Source organism: Dama dama, chromosome 15, assembly GCF_033118175.1.
Source record: "Dama dama isolate Ldn47 chromosome 15, ASM3311817v1, whole genome shotgun sequence".
In the NCBI taxonomy this organism is placed as follows: domain Eukaryota; kingdom Metazoa; phylum Chordata; class Mammalia; order Artiodactyla; family Cervidae; genus Dama; species Dama dama.
In genome coordinates, this window is record NC_083695.1 from 7,792,316 (window position 1) to 7,814,105 (window position 21,790).

General features: G+C 37.7%; 1 protein-coding gene across 1 annotated transcript in view; it reads right to left on the reverse strand.

Moving 5' to 3' along the window:
• RYR2 (ryanodine receptor 2) overlaps positions 1-21,790 on the reverse strand; it is a 798,221-nt gene that overhangs the window by 166,997 nt on the left and 609,434 nt on the right. The window contains exons 59-63 of the mRNA XM_061161401.1: positions 18,029-18,152; positions 17,388-17,503; positions 14,035-14,099; positions 11,507-11,628; positions 3,722-3,771 (exon numbers count right to left, since the gene is read on the reverse strand). Coding sequence (XP_061017384.1) covers positions 3,722-3,771; positions 11,507-11,628; positions 14,035-14,099; positions 17,388-17,503; positions 18,029-18,152 — 477 coding nt within the window. The remainder of the gene's footprint in view (positions 1-3,721; positions 3,772-11,506; positions 11,629-14,034; positions 14,100-17,387; positions 17,504-18,028; positions 18,153-21,790) is intronic.

Consider the following 21,790-nt stretch of genomic DNA (forward strand, 5'->3'; position numbering starts at 1 on the left):
TAATTACTAGCAAGCATTTCAGAAGTCAAAAGGGAAGACTACATATAAAACTGTTGCTGTTTAGTTGCTAAATTGTGTCCAACTCTTTGTGATCCTATGGACTGCAGCACGCCAGGCTCCTCTGTCCATGGGATTTCCCAGAGAAGAATACAGGAGTGGACTGCCATTCTCTTCTCCAGACATCTTCTCTACCCAGGGACTGAAACCATGTCTCCTGCATTGGCAGGTGGATTCTTTACCACTGAGCCACCAGGGAAGCCCTATATATAAAACAGATGCTATTTTACTTACTATTTTTTCCATAAAGTATTTTACAGGTATACCAGAACTACTGTTATGCTGGGAATATGACTTGTTCCCCTTCTTAAAAATCCTATTTTTTTCTAAGATAAAATGAAGTGGTTTAAACACCTGCAAAAGCATATATGAAGCATAAAAGCATGGCTCATCTCTTTAATTCTTAGTGTGCTTCAATGTATAGAAAATATTTTAAAGTAGGTAAAAGATAAAGTAAATATAGAAGTCTAAATTTGGGGAATCCTCATTTTATACATCAGAAAAATTTCTGAACTAGAGATGAATTTTCAGAGATATAATTATAATCTGGCAGCCACATTGGAATAAATATTCCATTGCTGATCAAACTCAGCTCCCCATAATTACCACCATCAGGACAAGAGTTTTGTCACCTGTTTTTTTTTTTTTTTAATGCTTCCTTCTTATCACTAATCCCACCTTGCTGACATGTTTCAGGTTAATGTATTTCTTTCTATATTTTTTGCTACTTGACACAAGCCCAAGCATTGCTTTGTTAAACTCAACTTTCACTTCTGTCTCACTTTATTCTTAAGTTAGGCCATGAACAATTTTTTGAACTAAATGCAGGAAAAACATTTTGATCATCAGTTGGTGTCTCCCAGAACACAGAAAAACATAATGTAGAGATAAGGTGAAAGAAAAAAATAAGAGATTAATATGTCCATATACAAAAGACCACTGTATATATGCTGTCAGGTCTCTTTTTCTCTAGGAAAATCCACAATGGTATAATTGATACATCAAATGGTCAATACTTGGGATTTCCCAGACAGTTCAGTGGTTAAGACTCCATGCTATCACTGCAGGGGGCACAGGTTGATCCCTGGTTGGGTAACAAAGATCCTGCATGCCCCATGATATGGCCAAAAGATAATAGAAGTTTTTTTTTTTAAGTAAATACTTGAATTATACCACTTCTGCTTTGATGTGAAAATGCCTAGATTTTAAAGGCTTCAGGGTGCATGTACTTTAAATAGCTAACTGCCCTAGTTTAGTCTGTATGTAATTTGATTCATCTAAATATAAGCTGTACAAATAAGACTAAGAATACCTTAGACTTGAAAGTGGTACGATTACAGTTTACAAAGCACTTTAACATCATCATCTGAGATTTTATATATACAATAGATCTCTAAAGTTAGTAGTTATTTTAATCTAGTTTCAAAATGAAAAAAATAAAATAAATAATGCTCAAGAGAAGTTAAGTCCCTTGTCCAGATCATTCAACTGGTTCAGTTACAAAGAGGGGACTTACATACAGGTTTTCTGATCAAAATCCCCTATTTTCTTCAGGACATCATGTTAGTGTCTAAAACCAAGCTATAGCTATAATATGTAAAGTTTACAAGTCTAAGACCTAACATGCTAACATGCTGACAAGGCTATATTAGAGTATTGTTGAATAATAAAGACTTCTTGACGTTTGTATCGTTTTACAAGCAAATGCCAAAGCAAATTTGAAAAAATAATGTGACATTAATAAAATGCACATTAAAATAAGCTTTCCGGATAAAGACACACAGTAGTTTTCCAATAAATTCCTGTTAAAAATAAAAACAGTTGTATTTAAAGGCAAAGGGATATAATATATAATGCCTAGATGAAATATTAGAATCACAGATGAAATGAATGTTAAAATCCAGTTCTTCTCCTCTAATTGTTACAAGTTACAGTATGCATTTATCTTCCATTACTGAGCCCTTAATATATTCAAAGGAAAAAAGGAGATTAAACAACAGGCAAAATTAATACATGATAATGAAAGTCTACATTAGTAGACCAATAGATTAGTTTAAATATAGTTCCTTTGCAGAGGGTTATAAGTTGCAAAATGGCACGAGGTAGGCTTCTGGGATGCTGAAAATGTTCTATGCCTTAAAGTGAGAAAATGGGCAAATACATGTAAAATTCCATCAAGCTATGTCATCATGCTGCTCTTAAGATTTGTGTACTTCACTGTATATACGGAATACCTCAAAAAATTTAAAAAGTGAAGTTATAGCAAAATGTAACATTGGAAACCAAGAGGTTAAAATATGTAAGAAGCTAGAGATAAACAACAGAAAGTATTAAGGGGTCCCCACCAGAGGTAGATATAATTAGAAAGTATTCTCTGAAGACAGATGGGAGAATTTTTGAATACATAATTATTATGAGAAGGTTAAAGAGTACATGAAAGTTCTGTCTGTATAATTTACATAGAAGTTTTTCTAAGTTGAAGAGAAGTCAAAACAAAAGGTAGTCAACTGGAAATCATTCTGAAAGCAATTTCCCCATTAATTTTGGATAACTGAAACATTAATGCAAAAACCTAGGCAATTTATGTGAACCATATCTTAAGAGTACCCAAACGTTGGATATAATAATATTAGAAACCAAATGCAGCATTAAGTAGTCACATCCAGAAGCTATCATTTCTTAAAAAATGTAAAGAATGTAAAAATTATTTGCATATATATATATATATATATACACACATATATATATACACACACACACACACACACATATACATGTGTACATTTACCTATTTCTCAGTTTATCCATTGTGGCTTTTTTTGTGTGTGTGTGACTTTTACAGTAATAACATAATCCTCAGGTTTTTTTGTGAATGGACTAGGACTTATAAACCTCTATAAATACACTCAGTGTTTTCTTACTGAAGTCACCACAAGGCTGTCTCAAAATCTAGAGAGCCTTGGGCTAAAATTTACCTTGGCAGTTTACGAAAGCAGATGCAGAAAAGTGTAAAAAATAAACTCTGCCAACTGCTATAGAGTCTTAAAGCCCCACTGCAAGGAGAGTCTGTGAAAAGTGAGTGACTGCCCTGCACAGCTATTGGAAAGCAGTGTTTGGGAACATGAACTTCAGCTACATGAATTCTCAGAAATGAACAAAAACTGACTACTGTGGGGTCAAAAGAGAAGCAACCAGAGAAGTTGCTTTTGGCAAATCCAGGCCTGTCTCTATTATGAAGTCCCAATGTCTGGAATACAGTCAACATGCAAATTTGTCATCAAGAGCACTGAAAAAGTAAGTGCAATTAAAAACTGTGGATGGGTATTTAATCTATCAGAGACAACCAAACACAAATTCAGAGGCCCAGTTTTGCTTCACCCCTCTGAAATAAAATAAGGTAGAAAGTATCATTTTTATTCATTTGATCTTTAATAATATAAGTTTGTGATTTTCAAGTGTGCTTTGGACTGGTATACAAAGTTACGGTCTTCAATTTTACTATAGGTAATGCTCCTTATAAACAACCTTGAGGACCTTACCTTGGCCTATGCATGCAGCCATGCAAACATGCATTCATGCAACGTAGCAGCACGTAACACAGTGCAAAAATGGCAAAGAAAACCAAGTGATGGCCATGCTAGAATTTGTTTAAGGGTCTCCTTACCAAATAGTGAAATCCTATGCCTGACAAGAACTCCAAGTTTGCAGAATAGGCTGAAGACAAAAGAAAAACAAAAGAGAAAAGGGAAAGGGGGGAGGGAAGGTAGAAAAAACAGGGAGAAATTAAATTCAAATGAAATAAAACAAAAAAAAAAAGAAGAAGAAAAAAAGAAAAATAAACAGCTGATATATGAGCCGGAAAAAAGCAACATGATGTCACGCAGAAAGAATCAATTCTCTGAGCAGAATGTGGAGTAAAGGTATTAAATAAAGAGTCTTTGAGTGCATCTCTTCAACAAACACGGTTAAAAAAGCACATATTATAAGTAAAGGAACCAAAAAAAATTGAAAGCAAAGCTAATTAATATAAAAGCAATCTATACAAACCCCACAAAAATATAACTACAGAAAACCATAAGGAAAAAAAATTAATTTTATCTGTATCAAAGTACTACTGAAATTCTAGAATTTTTCTTTTTGTTGTTATGGACATTATTTAACAATGGAAGTATGGTGCTTTGTGCACAAAATGCTACTTTTAGTATGCTTTCTCATTTGAACTTTCCTTCTCCTAGACCTTGACCATTACCCCATACACATATACCAAAGCAACCAGTGAATATCACACAATGAACGAGAAAGAGAATTTAAACAATTTATAATCACTCAAAGAAAAACATTACAGCTGTTATAACTTAAAGGACTTTGAATGCTAATGCATGAGTCAAAAATATATCTCCTCTTGAGTGAGTTCCCAGGTCTTTGGGCCCTTCCTGGCGCTCACCAACAGAAGACTCCAGATAAGGGTGCCCAGCACTCAGCATGATGGCACTGCTGTGCACGAATGCTCACGTCAGAACCCAGACTCTGGGCAGTACTGGTTCTGTCCTGTCGTGTCTGTCACCAGGCAGTCTGGTGACTTCCTTGTAGGGTCCTATTTTTAAGAACCTTTCACTTCCATGTTATGACCCCTTCCAAGCATCCCTCAGGATTCAGCTCAGGACATGTTTACTCCAAAAAGCCTTTTCTAACCCCTGGTGCTCCTTTACCACTCCCAACCCAAGCTCACAGATGTCCCCTCCCAGCCAGGGGCCATCTGCAAATATCTATCATGACACTATCCTCCCATCTTATACCTGACATTATTTTCACATCTATCCACACTTTTCTGAACTCTCAGACAGCACAGGTGTTCCATAGCTAGAACTTACCAAAGCTCTAATTTTGAAAATCCACTTGTATAGCACCACCTACACTCAGCCTGACTTTCCCAGTCATAGTAGCAGCTATTGTCCTGACAGCCCTGTCCTCTCTTGCCATCTTTGCCGTCACTACCAGGGTACAGATTTACATGCTTGGTACTGGGGATATAGACTATGCCATGGAATACAGTGCTGGCAACTGCTCATGGCAGAATAGGAAAAAGGAGACAGAATCACCTTTTTGATGTTGACCACTTTCACAGTAAGTTTTGCCCATTATTTCTCACTTTAGTAACAATGTGATATAATTTATTGGTGAAAAGTAATTATATAGGGCAAAAGGTAGCTTTTCCAAGAAAATATTCATCCACAAGTGCTTAAACGACTTTGAAGTCTTAGGAAATCTCTTATCAGTGCTCTTTTTTTTTTTTTTCCCCCAAACAATGATCTTGTCAAGTAGACATTAGACACAAGATTCAGACTTGGTCCACTGAGCTGCATTATCTATCTTTAGGCTCTAACTGAAATGAACAAAGACAATAAAACAAAAGCACCTTTCTCCAGGTATCCTCATTCACTGAGCTTTCTCTGTGTTAAGTCAATAAGGATCTGTCTCTGGGACTTCCCTCGTGGTCCAGTGGTTAAGACTCCAAGCTTCCACTGTAGGAGGCATGAGTCTGATCCCCAGTTGGGGAACCAAGGTCCCATATGCCAAGTCACACAGCTCCCCCCCCCCCAAAAAAAAAAAAAAAACCCACAAGGATATGTCTCCATCTGAAGAGAGAGTTAACATCTTAGAATTGCATACATTTTGGATTATTGGAAACTATTTTAAGTGGTATCTTTTACCTCTTACTCTCTAGTATTAGGGTGAAACATCCTGAGATGATGTTGAATTTGTAATACGCGGATCATGTTGTAACCCGATTAATCTAAACCTGGGATGTTTTGTGATGATGGGAAACAGAATTGCTCTGTATCCCATCCCATTGGATCACATTTATGTCTGAGAATCTGTCAGAGAAAAATGACTTCTTATGATTTCAGCTGTTTCCTAACGCTGTGCTGTTATTAGCTGCTCAGTTGTATCCAACTCTTTGCGACCCTGTAGACTAAAGTCTGCCAGGCTCCTCTCTCCATAGGTATTCTCCAGGCAAGAACACTGGAGTGGGTTGCCATGCCCTCCTTCATTCCTAACCCTAGTTATTCCTAATTAGTAACAGATGTGTCACCAGAGAGACATACAGATGTATGTTGAGTTGGTAAAAAAAAATTCATTTCAATTTTTCAGGACACATCATACAGATGGAAAAACCTGGAAGAACTTTTTGGTAAACCCAGTGGAAAGCTAGGTCCTCAAATCAGACAAATCATATCTCTTCCCTTCTGTGCTATCCCCTTTCAGGGTGTAATTCCTGTGCAAACTCTAGGTCTGACTATTATCAGCGCTAACCTGTAGTTTCTCTAAAGCACTTTCCATAATCCTGTTACTCCCTTTCTCTAGACCCCTTGTTACTAACATACTTAAGAATTCAAAATGCATCTGCAGCTTCCTCCCTGACTGTCTGCCTTGTGAGTGTCCTTTCCACCCCTCACAGCTTCTCCTTGAAGTTCTCAATACCCTCCAAATAGTTCATCTAATAATCTCTTTTTCAGTCTCCGTCCTGGAGAGCTCTCCACAGTACTCGCCATCATTAACTACTCACATCTGTGAAACTCTTGTTTCTGTTTTATAGTATTATTTCCCACCTCCTTGCTAATGAATTGTTCTCTCTATTCTTCAAATACCCGCTTCTTAAAACCCTCCAAGTGTAACAACTCTCCAAGTTTTGGTGTTCAGCCCTTGTGGCTTCTCCCCATTTCTACCTTGGTTTCCTCTTGCTTTCCAAGCTTCAAGCAATAGATGGGCATAGACTGTCCCCAAATACATCATTCCTTGTCCTGATCTCTCCAATACCAAACGCCTATTTCTCACTTCCTGCTGTACACTTCCAGCTAAAATGACCTGTCAGCACTTACTTCTTCTTCCAGAAACACCAGTTTAACCAAATCCAACCTCTTCTCAAAACTACGTTGTGCTATTCCAAGCTGCTTCATTCATGTCCGACTCTTTGCAACCCCATCAACTGAAGCCCAGCAGGCTCCTCAGTCCCTGAGATTCTCCAGGCAAGAACACTGGAGTGGGTTGCCATTTCCTCTTCCAGGGGATCTTCTCCACCCAGGGATTGAACCCATCCCTCTGACGTCTCCTCCTTTGGCAGGCGAGTTCCTTACCACTAGTGCCAAGTCAGTTCAGTCATTTCAGTCGCTCAGTCGTGTCCGACTCTCTGCGACCCCATGGACTGCAGCACGCCAGGCCTCCCTGTCCATTACCAACTCCTGGAGCTTACTCAAATTCATGTCCACAGAGTTGGTGATGCCATCCAACCGTCTTATCCTCGATCCTCCTCATCTCCTCCCGCCTTCAATCTTTCCCAGCACAAGGGTCTTTTCAAATGAGTCAGCTCTTCGCATCAGGTGGCCAAAGTACTGGAGTTTCAGCTTCAGCATCAGTCCTTCCAATGAATATTCAGGACTGATCTCCTTTAGGATGGACTGGTTGGATCTCCTTGCTGTCCAAGAGACTCTTAAGAGTCTTCTCTTAATACCACAGTTCAAAAGCATCAGTTCTTCGGCACTCAGCTTTCTTTATAGTCCAATTCACATCCATACATGACTGCTGGAAAAACCAAAGCCTTGACTGGACGGACCTCTGTTGGCAAAGTAATGTCTTTGCTTTTTAGTATACTGTCTAGGTTGGTCATAGCTTTTCTTCCAAGGAGTAAGTGTCTTTTAATTTCATGGCTGCAGTCACCATCTGCAGTGAGTTTGGTGACCAAAAAAATAAAGTCTGTCACTGTTTCCATTGTTTCCTCAAAACTAGTTCTTCTGCAGTATCTTGCTTTCATTAGTGACACCAGCATTGTTCCAACCACTCGGCACAGAAACTTCAGCCCCATGTTGGCCTTCTCCTGTCTCCCTGCCACAAGACCCATTACTGAGGCGCTCTGGCTTCCTCCTCCCGTGTTTCTCACACCCAGCCTCTTTCTGCATTAAGTCTCCTCTGCACTCCCAGCACTTTATATATGGCTCCATTGACATTCACCACAATGTAGTATATGGCCTAGCTGTATATATGTGTGTGTGTCTACTCGGCTGTACTTCCACGTTCATTAAAGCTGGGAACTGTGCCCTCGCACCTGTGTGTTTATCCTCAGACCTAGGGTAGCATTTGGTACCCAGCGGGCATTCAGAACACTTGCTGAACAAACCCAAGGGGAGCATCACCTACTGGAGGCATCAATCCTGTTACGACAGCCTGCGCCCCTGTCATAGCTCTGAACGGCTGCTGTGGTCTCCGAGCTATGCTACTCTTATCAGTCCCACTTTTGCTGCCAGGCTGTTCTCAGTTCTTCTATTTAAAAAGCATTAATGGCTTCTTAGTGCTCATGAATTATTTTTAAAAAGCAAAATGAAATTTTATTCTGGCAGTTACTATCAATTACAGTGTTCCATAAGGAATCTATACAACCTACATTTCCCCTAAATGACCCAGCTTCTACTTTTTATGCTGTTATTTAGAAAATATTCCTTTCTTAATCTCTGATCTGCATATTTTTTAAAATCACCTTTGACTGTCATGACTTCCATACACCTCTAAGCCCATCCATACCCATCCGAAGGAGTCTTACTTTATCTGGAATCCCATAGCACTGCTTGGCTTTCTGCTATTGGAACTATATGTATTTCCATACACTTAGCCACTGCCAGGGTACACTCCTGAAGTACAGGGGCTCTCGTCTAACACATCTTTGTGGATAGCAGAGCAAGAGATGCTTGACATATAATTTGTAGTGCCAGAAGGTATTCTAACGACTAATGGGGACAACTTGGTTTTAATTGTGGAGAAGTTAACTTAGACCCACTCAACTACAGCTACACGCAGCTGTTAAACCATGGCAGCTCTCATTGTGGGTATGAAGAAATGCTTGTATACTCACAGTAGCAGGGTCAGTTTTTTTAATCTATTTTATTCTTTTTCTTTTTTTTTTTTTACTTATTTTAGTCACTACAGTAATACTTAGCTGAAGAGGTACAAAATCAGATTTATAAATTTCAGTGACTCCACTTCAACATATCAAACAAATTGTTTGTTTTCACTAATGTGGTTAGTGATGTTGGTTATTTTAAAACATAGTTTTATGATTATTAAGGTAAGATTTTTTTTTCATTTTAAAAACTGAGAAAACACATAAAAATAGTAGTGCAAAATCTACATGTACTACGTAAAGAAAACTACCATTAACATTAAATTTATCCCTTACTACTTTTCTATACCTAAAAATTTAGTTTAAAAAAAAAATCCAGATCAATACTATTTGAACATATATTTTTTAAATAATTTCCCTAAGTTGTCACTTATTTATATCCATCATCATTTTAATGACTGGACAACATGTACCATAATTTGCTTATCATCACCTTATTCATTTTTCAACTCTGATTTTTTTTTTTTCTCTCTGAGCTTAAGTTCAACCTATGTTTGGCACAAAAGTACTGTGAAGAAATCAGTTACCTTTCCTATTACATCTCTCATTTCTGTGTGTTGGTATTTTAATGGCATATATTCCTTTTGGAAGTGCTCATTGGAGAAGTAAAATTTATCAACCCTCTTTCCAAGAGGTGAAGAAAAATTTGAAGATGAAATCATTAAAAACTGGGGAAGTATTACTATAAGAGCCCCAAACTACATCAACGGAGGCTAGCACAGACTCATGATGTTCTTCTGATTTATTCTATGAGGGATATATTTGGTAAAGGAAAATTAGTTACTTCTATAGTTAGTGAATTATTCTCAGAGTAAGACTAAAACTGAAATGGTGATAAAACACAAAAGGGGAGGGGAAAGAGCAGAACTCACACTTTTTTTTAATTTCCCCCCTATATTCTCTAATTATATTGTCTTGATTTATGTAATTGAATGTCATTAAGTTAACACCACCTGTAAGAACAAAGTTTCTGTTACAAAAGGCTAACTGGACAGAGAAGACTAGGTGACCGTGCGGTTGCCTTGGTTTCAGAGTTTAAGGGTAACTTGGCGCACTGGCCTTTTTCCAGCTACTGTGTGCACTTAACTGTCCACAGGGGGACATGGGGCCAGCGATGTGGATGAGTGCATGTGTGAAACGAGGCGGGAAGGGTCCCTCTCTCTCCCAGAGAAGATGGACAGAAGGCCAGGCCCAAGTGGGCAAGGGATGAAATCTGCATCTTGGAAGATAGTTCTTCCTTCCCTTTTCTTCCAGTAACACAGCTGGTGGAAACAAAGTAAGTCACTGGGATGGGTTCTCTGTTATCTTTATGAGCTTCACAAGAACCTTATTATTTGAAGAAGTTTGGAAACATTTTTAATGCTGTTGCAATCTTACATCACATAACTGGCTACTTATTGGTTGGAAAAAACAGACAATAAACAAACTCAAGAGATGAGCTTAAAATCCCACCCCCAGTGTTACATAACAAAGGAATCTTATTTATTCTTTACCCTCTGGTGACAGGTTATATTCAATCTCATCTCATTCTGTTCAACAGACTGATACTACACTGCCATTCAGCATATTATTAAAGTCAAGTCCATGCTATGACTCTGAAACTGCTCTAAAATGTCTTAAAAAAAAAAAAAAGAGGTTTGTTTTCCAAGTAAGTTACTGCTGACAAACACATAGACACTGTGAGATAATAAATGCATATTCTTTTAAAACATTAAACCTGTGATAATTTTGCTAAACAGCAATAGACAGATAAAAAGAAAGTGAAGTCCAAGGAAACCCTGTATTCTGCTTTATTTTTTTTGAAAAATTTGAAAATTTTGAAAATTTTTTCTTTCAATACAATCTAAAAGCTTGGTATAGACTCCTAAGCAATGTAATACAGAAGCAGGCTTTCTCAGGATGCATCATCCTAACTTCTGGCAGAATTTTGAGGACTCAGACTTGAAATTGCCAGCAGAATCACAAATCTAAAGAATACTTAGGTTTAAACATAAATGAGAAAGCACTGCTAGGATGTGGCTTGAGTGGGGTGAGTAGAAAACCTCAGAAAGTATATATGTTTACATCATTTTATTCCAGGATTGGTCAAAATTTTTTTAATTTAAAATTATAATTACTATAAATGAGATTTTGCCCTCCTGAAAAATACAGGCTGGCAAAAATATTAGATTTGAAAAAATTTTAATGAAACCAATGTTAAGAGCATCATTTATCAAAAATACTAATATACTGATGTATCTCTAGCCTCTATTTGTGGATTCTGAACTGTGTATTTTATTCCCTCAACTCAGTATTATATTTAGCAGTAAAATATAAGAAAATTCAATACCTAGAACACATGTATTAACTTGCCCAAACCATCATCCTTGTAGTATTTGATTCCCAGGGGCCAAGGAAGATGGGTGAACACTCTGCATGCTCCTACTTCAAGATCCTGAGATACTCTTTCTCAAATGCAAATACACTTAAACAACAGTCTTTATTTTTATAGCTGTTTACCTAGTCACCATTTCTTTCTCTTTGTTTGATGCATGTCCTCCAGAACAGAGAGGTCTGCTTGCTGCAGATAAGAAGTATAAACGGTGGTTTTTGAAATACTGATCAATTAAAGGAAGAACGACCTGAAAGAAAGGAAAAGAAAACAGCTCTACACAGTGGAATCTTCTGGGGACCAATGTTTGGTGCAGCCAGAGCTCTGTTCACATGCAGTGAGTTCCCAGCATTCACAGTCATGCTAGTCAGCACCATTGCAGAGCACCCCTCTCTGCTTTCTCCAGCCTGTGAGTGTGTGTGTGTGGGTGGGTCGGTGGGTGGGCTGGGGGCCGGGGTGTAGGGGTAGGGTGGGGCGGGGTGCCATTATGAAAAACACACTGAATTTTCAGTGTTTGAAATTAGTCTCAATACTTTCTCAAAATGAAATAGTCTTAATATTTTCACACTGCAGTTCCGTGCCCAAAAGATTCAAAGGCAATCAAGGAAGACCTTCTATGGAGTCTCTACTGTGTCTGAGGACTGTAACTGACATGCTATAATTTCATGTATCCCAGTGACCACTCTGTATGGTAGGTGTTATCAGCCCTGTTTTTCGAGGTTGAAGATGGAGATGAAGATAAATTGAGATGAAGAAAGTGAATGATGTACTCAGTCACATCGCCACTTACTGACTTAAAAGCTCTTCATCCCCAGCCTTGGTCAAAGCCTACCTCTCAATTCTGCACTCTAACCCTGCTGACCTTTGTCCAGTTGCCCCTGTCCCCCATCCACAGGCTGTGCCATGCCCTCTGTCTGAATTGTCCTCCCCACACCCCATAACCGAGTCACTCCACCCCTCCTGCAGGCCTCAGCGAAGTAGCACTTCATCAGGTAAGCCTTTGCTGGCCTATCAATGACATAAACTCCCCATATCCTCTGATCCTCTAACATCATTTGCAATTTCATATTTTATTTGTGTGATTTTGGATTAGTCTGTCTCCCTAAGAGTCTATAAGGTGCATGAGAGATAAAAACATTTTGGGGATTATTTAAACCCCTCTCTTGGCCTCTATGACTCCTGCTTGCTCTATTACATTATCAGGGACTCTCTTGTGCCTAGGACTTTGCTGCAAGCCTGTAGCAAGTACTAGATATATATTCATTGAATAAATAAATGAAAAAGGTGATAAGAATAGGCATTCTCAGTATTTAGACTCTGGTCTAAATCCAGTTTTTTTCCTACATGGTATATTTTAAATATTTATTATTTTTTAATAATAGGAATACACAAGTTTCCAGTGATCTGTCTAGAAAGTTATGACATTGCCTGAACTTAGCGATTGACATATAATAGGTACTCAATAAATATGTGAATGAATGAATCACAGAGTGAGTAGAAATTAAGCCTCATTAGGCATCTGCAAACAAAATTACTAGGAGTGCTGAACACACTGGCAGGGGTATACAATGTATTCTAAATGCATGATTAGAGGTCATGAATATAGCATTTCTGATCACTGGTTATCAAGGAGGATTACACCCTCGTAGAATAGATACCTAGCAATGTGCAGCCTAAGACAAACTTCAGATGACTGATACAGACTTTGGGTGCTATACTGAATGGAAAGAAAAGACAGAAGAAATTTCCCTTATAATAAAGAATACAATTCTGAAAACATAATAGAAGCCAAATATTAATCAATCAAAATAACATGCCATTTTACAAATGACCTATAGCTGCCACATGCAAGCACTATGAAAGGAACCTGACAGAAATACTCAGGTCCTCAGGTTAACAAAAACATGTTGTAACTAGGAAAGCTTCCCAGGGGAATTCTGTCTTCGTGACCTGAACCTACACCCCTGTAGGCTAACGCAGGACACAGACCAGACACACAGCGAGCACTGATAAGTGAATGGACCCAACGTGGAGACTGCAGCTCTTCACCTCTTCCCTGGACTGGCTGCAAGGAAGTCAGGAATGTTTCAGACATACAGCAAACTTTTGCTGAATCCATATTAAGTGGAATAAATAAAAATGATTGGCTATTACTCTAACTATGAACAACTGACCCTGTTTGAGCTTCAGTTTTCCTTTTCTGAGTAGGACTCAGGCTCCACAATAAAGATTCTATAGTATAGGTTATAACGTAACCACTGACAAATTAGCTTAGGCTTTTCCTCTTTAATGAAAAAATATGCATCTAAAATTTTAAAATCAGAACAATATTCAAACGTTAGGAAGAAGCTATTTCTCCTTTATGTCATATGATGAAGCCAAAAAGAGAACTTTTTGAGTCAGACTTCATAGAGAACAAAGTCATTTGAGGAATACCATACGGAGAGTAGAACAAGTTATTTTAAGTATGACCAAGGATGCTGGGAGCAAATTTATCCCACATGATTCATGCAGTTATTTTCGTGCCACAGAATATTTACTTAGAAGAGAATTCATATTTGTAGACAAGTGCATTCTGCAAAAAGGCAACCATCTAAAGAGTATATTTGATAAACAAACATATTGAAGGAAAAACAAGACAGATTGTATACTGTACTTTAGCAAAGAACTTGATTTCTTGCTCATAAGGGAAATGCTCTCCTTTGCTTCTGCTGCCACCATCTGTAGACATGAAGAGTTTTTTAGGTACATGTTGCACTTCAAACACTGCAAAATATTCACCCAAAACGCAAAGTTTAGAACACACTGCTAAATGTGTTACCCTCCTAAACTAGACACAAAGAGAGAAAGGTTAACCTCAGCAGTGTCATTAATGAAAAAAAAAAAAATGAAAAATATACCCAAGTCAACATAAAAAAGCTTTTGAGACAGCCCACACATGTGGTTACAATCACAAACTTCTGAGATCTTATTAATATGTACTGAGAAAACTGGAATAAAGTAAAAAGTCCACATTTCTAGCAGTAAAATCCCACATTTTCTTTCAGTGAGAAAGAAGTTCACAGGGGTAAGAAAAGTGAGTAGAAAATAAGTAAACAATGTTCATTAGATTTTAACACTAGTCTCCAATAAAGATAGTTACTTCTTGGTGTGACAAAGTTAAAGCTATTAATATTAATATACCAATGGAAAAATTGCAGGAAGCCAGTGCCTGTGATGAGGGGGAGGACTACACTTATAATACTAGGTTGGAAAATTAACATTCTGCTAAAGAACAAAGAAGTTCACCAATGTCAAAAGATAATCCCCATAAGCAAAGCAAAAATCCTCAGAGTTTCCCCATGGTATAGAAAATGAGTTCAAGGTTAAGAACTGATTGACCAAATGCATTTTAGCTTAAAAGGTGGCCTTTCCTCATTCCCTCATGCATACAGAAGAGATTTCATGCATACTGAAGAGGCAGTAATAAACTATAATAATCACAATAATATGCAGAACAGATTGGAGAGCTAAGAATTTCAGAACTGGATGTAAGGTTTTAGTAAAATTTGTAAGCAGAGCTTCCATTTCTTATAAGAATCAAACTGACTTTTCCTGGAAAAAGTTCTTTTGCCAACAGAAATAAAAGCAATTGGAAACAGACTTAAAATTTTTAAAGACACAAATTTGGCATAAGTTTTAGATAACCTAGGTGATATTTTGTAAAATGAGACAATGATCTTCCCATGAATAAGTAATAGAAAATTATGTCTTTTTAACATTTATGAATTTCATTTTTTAAATCAACTTGTCACTAAATCTCTCTCAGACATTTGCACAATGGCTGGATCTACCTAAGGGGCTTTTCAAATAAATGCTATTCGGACAGAATTTGTACCTATCTAAATCTTACCATATTTCAAAGCATTAAATAGGAAATATTTTTCCATTAATTATACATTTTAATAAAATGCTTATGTAGAAACTGTGAAAAGATCTGGGGAGAGTAGGATCTACGATATAACACAAAAATTAGAAAAGGCACATACATATTCTTATTGGCACCATGAGTCTATGTTTAAGAATGACTATATTAAAGATGTGTTGCAAAGGCAATAAAGTGAAAAATAAAAGAAGGTATCATAAAAATTTGGGGTTTTAGTAACAGTGGAAAATGAAAATAAATGACTATACAGACAATCTCAACTCTGTCTGATTCTCTAACAGTGTTCTTACACATAACTTGCTTTGCAGTCACCTTAAAAATGGAACGGCTAACATCAGCAATTGTAAACAAACAAACAAACAAAAAAAACCCTAATTTTGTTGGGCTCTATACTAATCTAACCTTATTTCTCCCCAGAATTCTGTTTATAAGACCTTCTCCTATAGAAAAAAAGAAATGTGTGAAGTAGGTGAACTCACCCTGTAGTAAGCTTCTTACTACTTCTTATACAGAAACACTGTCCTAAGAGGTTTAGTCAGAAACTTGAATATAGTATGACTAAAGCCTAAACAAATTTCATCCTTCAAAGTTCTGTTTCTGTTATCCATAGTGAAGCAAAACAAAGTTTGTTTTTCTTGTTCCCGTCTCCAAATGATCACTCTTTTTTCCCCTCTTCTACTTTCTCTGGTCAAAAAAAAGACTGGATGCCAGAGTTGCTGTTCATTCATATACTATTAAATGTGGATTAGAAATGTCAACATTTAAGTTTATGCATAAAAGCTTCAAAAATTCACCATGGCCTCATACTTGTTCTTTGGCGAAATATCATTCAGAGTAATTTGGCTATTAGTCAGGATGACTACCATACTTTAAAAATATACTGATGGATGACATACAAAGAGATTGCATATTATGGATTAGTTTATATAATTGGTCTTTATGAAAAAGTTGGTTAAGAGATCAAAAATATAGCATTTGTACTATAGTAGGCAGGTTGAGAGAGAGGAAGGTTCTCTAAGAGACTGATGCTCAAACTGAATATCTCTAACCACATCTGGGATCCAGGGACCCAGGAACAAGAAAATTTCAGAGCTCAAATTTCTATAAACTTTAATCTGATGCTATGCTGAAAACTAAGCATAAATCCTAAGATAATACCAGCAAAAAGAGCCCCTGGTTAGGAGGGATCTTTTGCTGACGTATTGCTATGAGACCTAGGACTATGGGCCCCAAGGAAAGGGGCTGAAAACTGAAAGAATGTGGGTTAAAAAAAAAAAACAAAATAAAAACAGAAATACAACCTTAAAAGTGGAAAAGAAAATAAGATCACCACCAGCAGAGCACACAGTTTTTCAAAAAGGACAAAACTCTATATCTAATACCAACCAGTGGCTAGAAGGGGATCTGACACGAAGATAAGTCATTAACAACTTGAATTTTAATTCAACAATGCTGAGGACAAACACAAAAAAAGAGAAGTGAGAGGAGGCTGTCTTGATGATCTGTTCCAAATCTACAATTTAAATTAACGCGTTCTTTTTGTACTTCTAAATGTCACTGAGCCAGATGGGGAAGACATCTTGTCTTTCACCCTAAGGATAATGAAGTATTCCGCATTGCTGATACTCTAGTATAAATGTGTGTTCCTGCAAAGGCTAAACTTGAGGGCTTTCCATTGTCTAGAAATTTGGAGAATCCATAGAGTTTTAGTTCCTTTTTTTAAAAGAGCAGAGCAATTAATTTCATAAGGACAGATTTAACTGTACCTTAAAATTTGATGTCCATCCAATGTATCTTTCAAAATGAAAAATCAATGCCAATATACATTTTAAGGAGAAAAGAATTGCATGTTAAAATTTTTTAAAGTTCTCAAAATTTACCTTAAAAATTACTTCATCCTTAAAAACTGAGTTTTCCTATTGACTTTTAGACTCAAGTTAGTATTAGGATGGATATAAAAATGTTTACACCATCAGGGAACAGACCATAAGCATCCCAGTGGCCTATGCTGTTCTATATCCTGATGTTGTAAGTAACAAGCGTAACAAAAACTGGGCTGTTAGTAGCAGGATCGTGGTACCTACCAAACTCCAGGATATACTGATGGGCTTCATCCACATAGCGAATGAGTTGCTGAAGGAAACTATAGGCAAATCGTTTCTCAATAGAAGGCGTGTCCAGTTCCAGGTCTTTGAACCCTCTAGGATGGCAAAAACAAAAAATGGAAACCAACATCTAACAGACTATTAGAAGGCAAGGTAAAAACAAAATATATTTTGTTAAATATCTACATACAGAGAGGGATCTTAACATTTTACATACAGCAATATATACATTTATACACAGATATAGATACACTTGCAAGGTTAGCTAATATTTTATAGCTAAAAATAAATTATAAAAAATACTTTGCATCTGATAAGAAGCTGTACTTAACAAATATTACTACACAATAAGATCTTGCATTTAGAAATACAGAGTATCATTTCTGCCTAGAGATTTTGCCTAAATGATGAATGGGGACTTAACATAAAAAGTGTAGGGAACTCAATTATATGGCAGCTAAGGGCATTAATGTTTCCAACATGTATATTTTGAACACACTAATAGTAGTTCTGACATTTCAAAAGGCCACAGAGCTCATTTTCAGCATTAAATCTGACAGGGCTACTTTAATACTCAGCCTTATAACAGGAACGTGTGACTGGAGTAGGTGTGCTTTTACCTGGACACAGCATAGCCGTTGATCTGCAGGAACTTGAGGATGTCCTGTGCTTTCTCCCTATCCTTGGCTTTCTCTTTGGCCGTCAGTGTATCGTAAGGCACCAGTAGGGGATGGTTTCCACCTCCTAAGAGGATGTCAAGATGAGAATACAGCAGAGTATTTAGAAAATAATCTGAAATGAGATATGGCTGCATTTGGGTCTTCCTAGTAGCTGAGATGGAAAGAATCTGCCTGCAATGCAGGAGACCTGGGTCCCATCCCTGGGTTGGGAAGAATCCCCTAGAGAAGGGAATGGCTACTCACTCCAGTTCTCTTGCCTGAAGGACAAGAGGAGCCTGGCAGGCTACAGTCCATGGGGTTGCAAAGAGTCAGACACAACTGAGCGACTTAACACTTTCACTACTTCCACAATAGAATTTTAAACTTTCACTACAGAATTCCTGGTATCCTCAAATTATACATAGAATATATGGGACTCATCCAAGACTCCTTCCTCACTAGTCCCTTTAATGCTCCAATTAATTTTAGGAAACCTGTTCAAAAAAGACTATGCATATGCCTTCTAAGATGCAACTAAAACATGAACATAAAGACAACTGCAGAATCAAGTGCCAAAGACATCTACAGTCACACAAGAAAGAGAAAGAGGCTATGTTTTCCTTCCCACTCAAATGAACTCTGAATGCAGAGTGTACTATGCACTAAAATTTGTACAGCTGGATCCAGTAAAATTACAAGGCAGGTTTCAAGCAAAATGCTTCATTTTCTGATGCACAGAGAAAAGAGAAAAAATTGTCTTCAATTTTCCCTATGCCTCCCAGATCAGAAAGTACTTTATTATCTTTGTTGTTGTTGTTTAGTCACTAAGTCTGACTCTTTTGTGCTCCATGGACTGCAGCCTTCCAGGCTCCACTGTCCATGGAATTCTCCAGGCAAGAATACTGGAGTGGGTTGCCATTTTCTTCTTCAGGGGATCTTCCTGGTCTAGGGATCAAACCTGGGTTTTCTGCATTGCAGGCAGAGTCTGCCACTGAGCCACAGGGAGCCTACTTTGCAGTCACATATTTCTAAACACACAAAACTCAGATTGTAAAGGTACAAGCTAATTGCTGTTAATTACCTAATAAAAGTAGCATATGTAATTGATTGACTTAGAATTCTGGCAAGAATCTAAGTTTCTAGGATATCTCTTCTGATAAGAAATACTAAAAGCATTCTTTTAGATTTAAAAATTCTGGGAAGCATTTAAATTTTAAAAACCTGACCAAGAGAAAACCATTTATAAAATTATAAATTCTGTAAAAACATTTGCAAAAATCATAAAAATCTCAAAAGATCGTAACCAGATGTAAAGATCTGGTACAAGGAGCACTGTTGAAGCAGCAGCAAAAAGAAAAGCTTGGTATGTCCCAGATTAAAAGTTTACAAAACACATAAAGGAATATATTTTATGTGGGATGTTGAAATTTCTTGAAATATAACTGCTAAGGAAACTCCAGAATAAAAATAACTGAAATGACTGTTTTGTTCAAATTACAAGGAAACATAAAGCCTGTGAAATGTGTCCAATGGGGTTAAGTCAGGAGTTCCAAAGCAATCATAAATGTTGAATCGGCCCTCAAAAAAGAAATAAGCAAACAAAAAGGACAAAGGAGAATATGCCATGCTCTCCTAGAGCTTGCTTGGATTGAGTGCCATCTACAGAAATGTAATCACGCAATGAACCTTCTGACCATTAGGTGACACTATGTGATCACAAATGCAAGGGGCTACACTGACATGAAGCAGATTAAGAAGCCATCAGTTATTTTACAGTCTGATACGATTATAACTGTCAATAGACTACAACTGTCATATGATAATACTAATAAACATTCTGTGACCAGCAAGAAGGATATGAAATAAATTACTAAGCCCGCTGAGAACAAATCTGACTTCTAGCATATTTATGAAAAAATTTATAAAGCAAATATTTAATTTAATCATCCTGCAGTTATGACCTATTTTTGCATGCAGTTCTTTAATCCTAGGGAAACTGACAACTTAATTTGTAATCCCCAATGATTCAGGGATCAGACAGTAACAGATCATTTTGGGAAAGGTAGAGAGGCAAGGGAGGTGGGGGGCGGGGGGGGGGGTGGGAAATAGAAAGAGAGAGACAGAGACAGGGAGAAAGAGAAAAAAGCTTAAACTTTAAAAATCCTAAGGACACAAAGGGCTTCCCTTGCAGCTCGGTTGGTAAAGAATCTGCCTGCAATGCAGGAGACTGGGGTACAATCCCTGCATCGGAAAGATCCCCTGGAGAGGGAAATGGCAACCCACTCCAGTATTCTTGCCTGGAGAATCCCATGGAAAGAGGAGCCTGGTGGGCTACAGTCCATGGGGTCCCAAGAGTCCAACACAACTTAGCAACTAAACCACCACCAAGGACACAAAGAACCTTTGGCCTTAGATAGGGCAGATACTTTAAAGTCAGCCAGCAGACTTGAAATTATGCCCTTTGCTGTGCCACTTAGCTAAAGGCAGTGGACTACCCTGATCTGGCCCATTTATAAAATATACTGTATGGAAGGGAAGTAAAGAAACTAGCTACACTTGAGAGGTGAATAAATGTGTAGTAATTTCCAGGACTCTGTCTCAAACATACAGCACCGGCCAAGTGCATTCATTCATGCTAAAGGGTCAAAACTGCTTGATACGTCTGCTTTTCTTGGCTTCATGACAGATCATCAGAGCCCACAATATGTGGCAGTAGGAAGCAAAGAATAACAAGGAATGCTAGCTGTTTCCATTTTTCACTAATTGGGGAGCACAGATAAAATTTCTTGGACTTTCACTCCTTTATTCAAGATATACTCCTTAAACTGCCTGATTTCCCCAAACTCTGTTAGATTCTTGAAGCAGGTTGGGAAGGCACTAAGGAACAAATAACCTGGGAGAGCAGAAGAGGAAACTTTCTCCAGATTTATCTAAAGTGGATTCGTCTTGTGTACATAGACGTAGGGATGATAAAAAGGGCCCTGGGTGGGGCCAAAACAAAACTGGGCAGCTTCAACACTGGTTTTCTTAATTGCCCAGGTGTCTGAAGGACTAAAGGGGTATTTCAAGTTGTTTCCTTATTCTCTCTCTCTCAAACACACACACACACACACACACACCCCACCTACGCCCTCCCCAAGAGCTACATGCAGTAGGTGACAGGCCCCTCGTACACTTCCAACCCGATCTTGAAAACAGAAGCAGAGTTGTCAAGACGTGAGCTGGCTTTCTCCAGGAGAGACACAAAGTGGAGAAAAGTCACCTGGAGTTTCTGCCCTAAAACTGTCCACAGTCTCAAGCCTCGCTGGCTCCAAGACTCACTTCTCCCTTCCATCTGCCTCGATACTTAAAAGCCAAGATCCAGTGGTCTGCATTTCAACACCTGTCCTACTAGTCTGCTGTCTTAGTGCCAGAAAACTCACTGTCTCCTTTGAAAGGAGTAAGAAGAATAATTTTGCCACCTCATCTTCTAGCCTTTCCTGTAACTATGTTCATCTTTCCACACAGTACAAATCTGAATCAAGACAAGCTGGATGCAGAGGTATGGATGTCTCATTTACAAGTGATGTCCTTCAAAGAAAACACTAATGTTAGGGCACTTAATGGCTGGCTCAGAAATTAAAGGATAATGATGACTTTGTAATGCACTAACTTAGAAGGGAGTACTGAGATAACTGCTTATTACTTTTTTATTTTAATTGGCGTATAGTCGCTTTACAATGT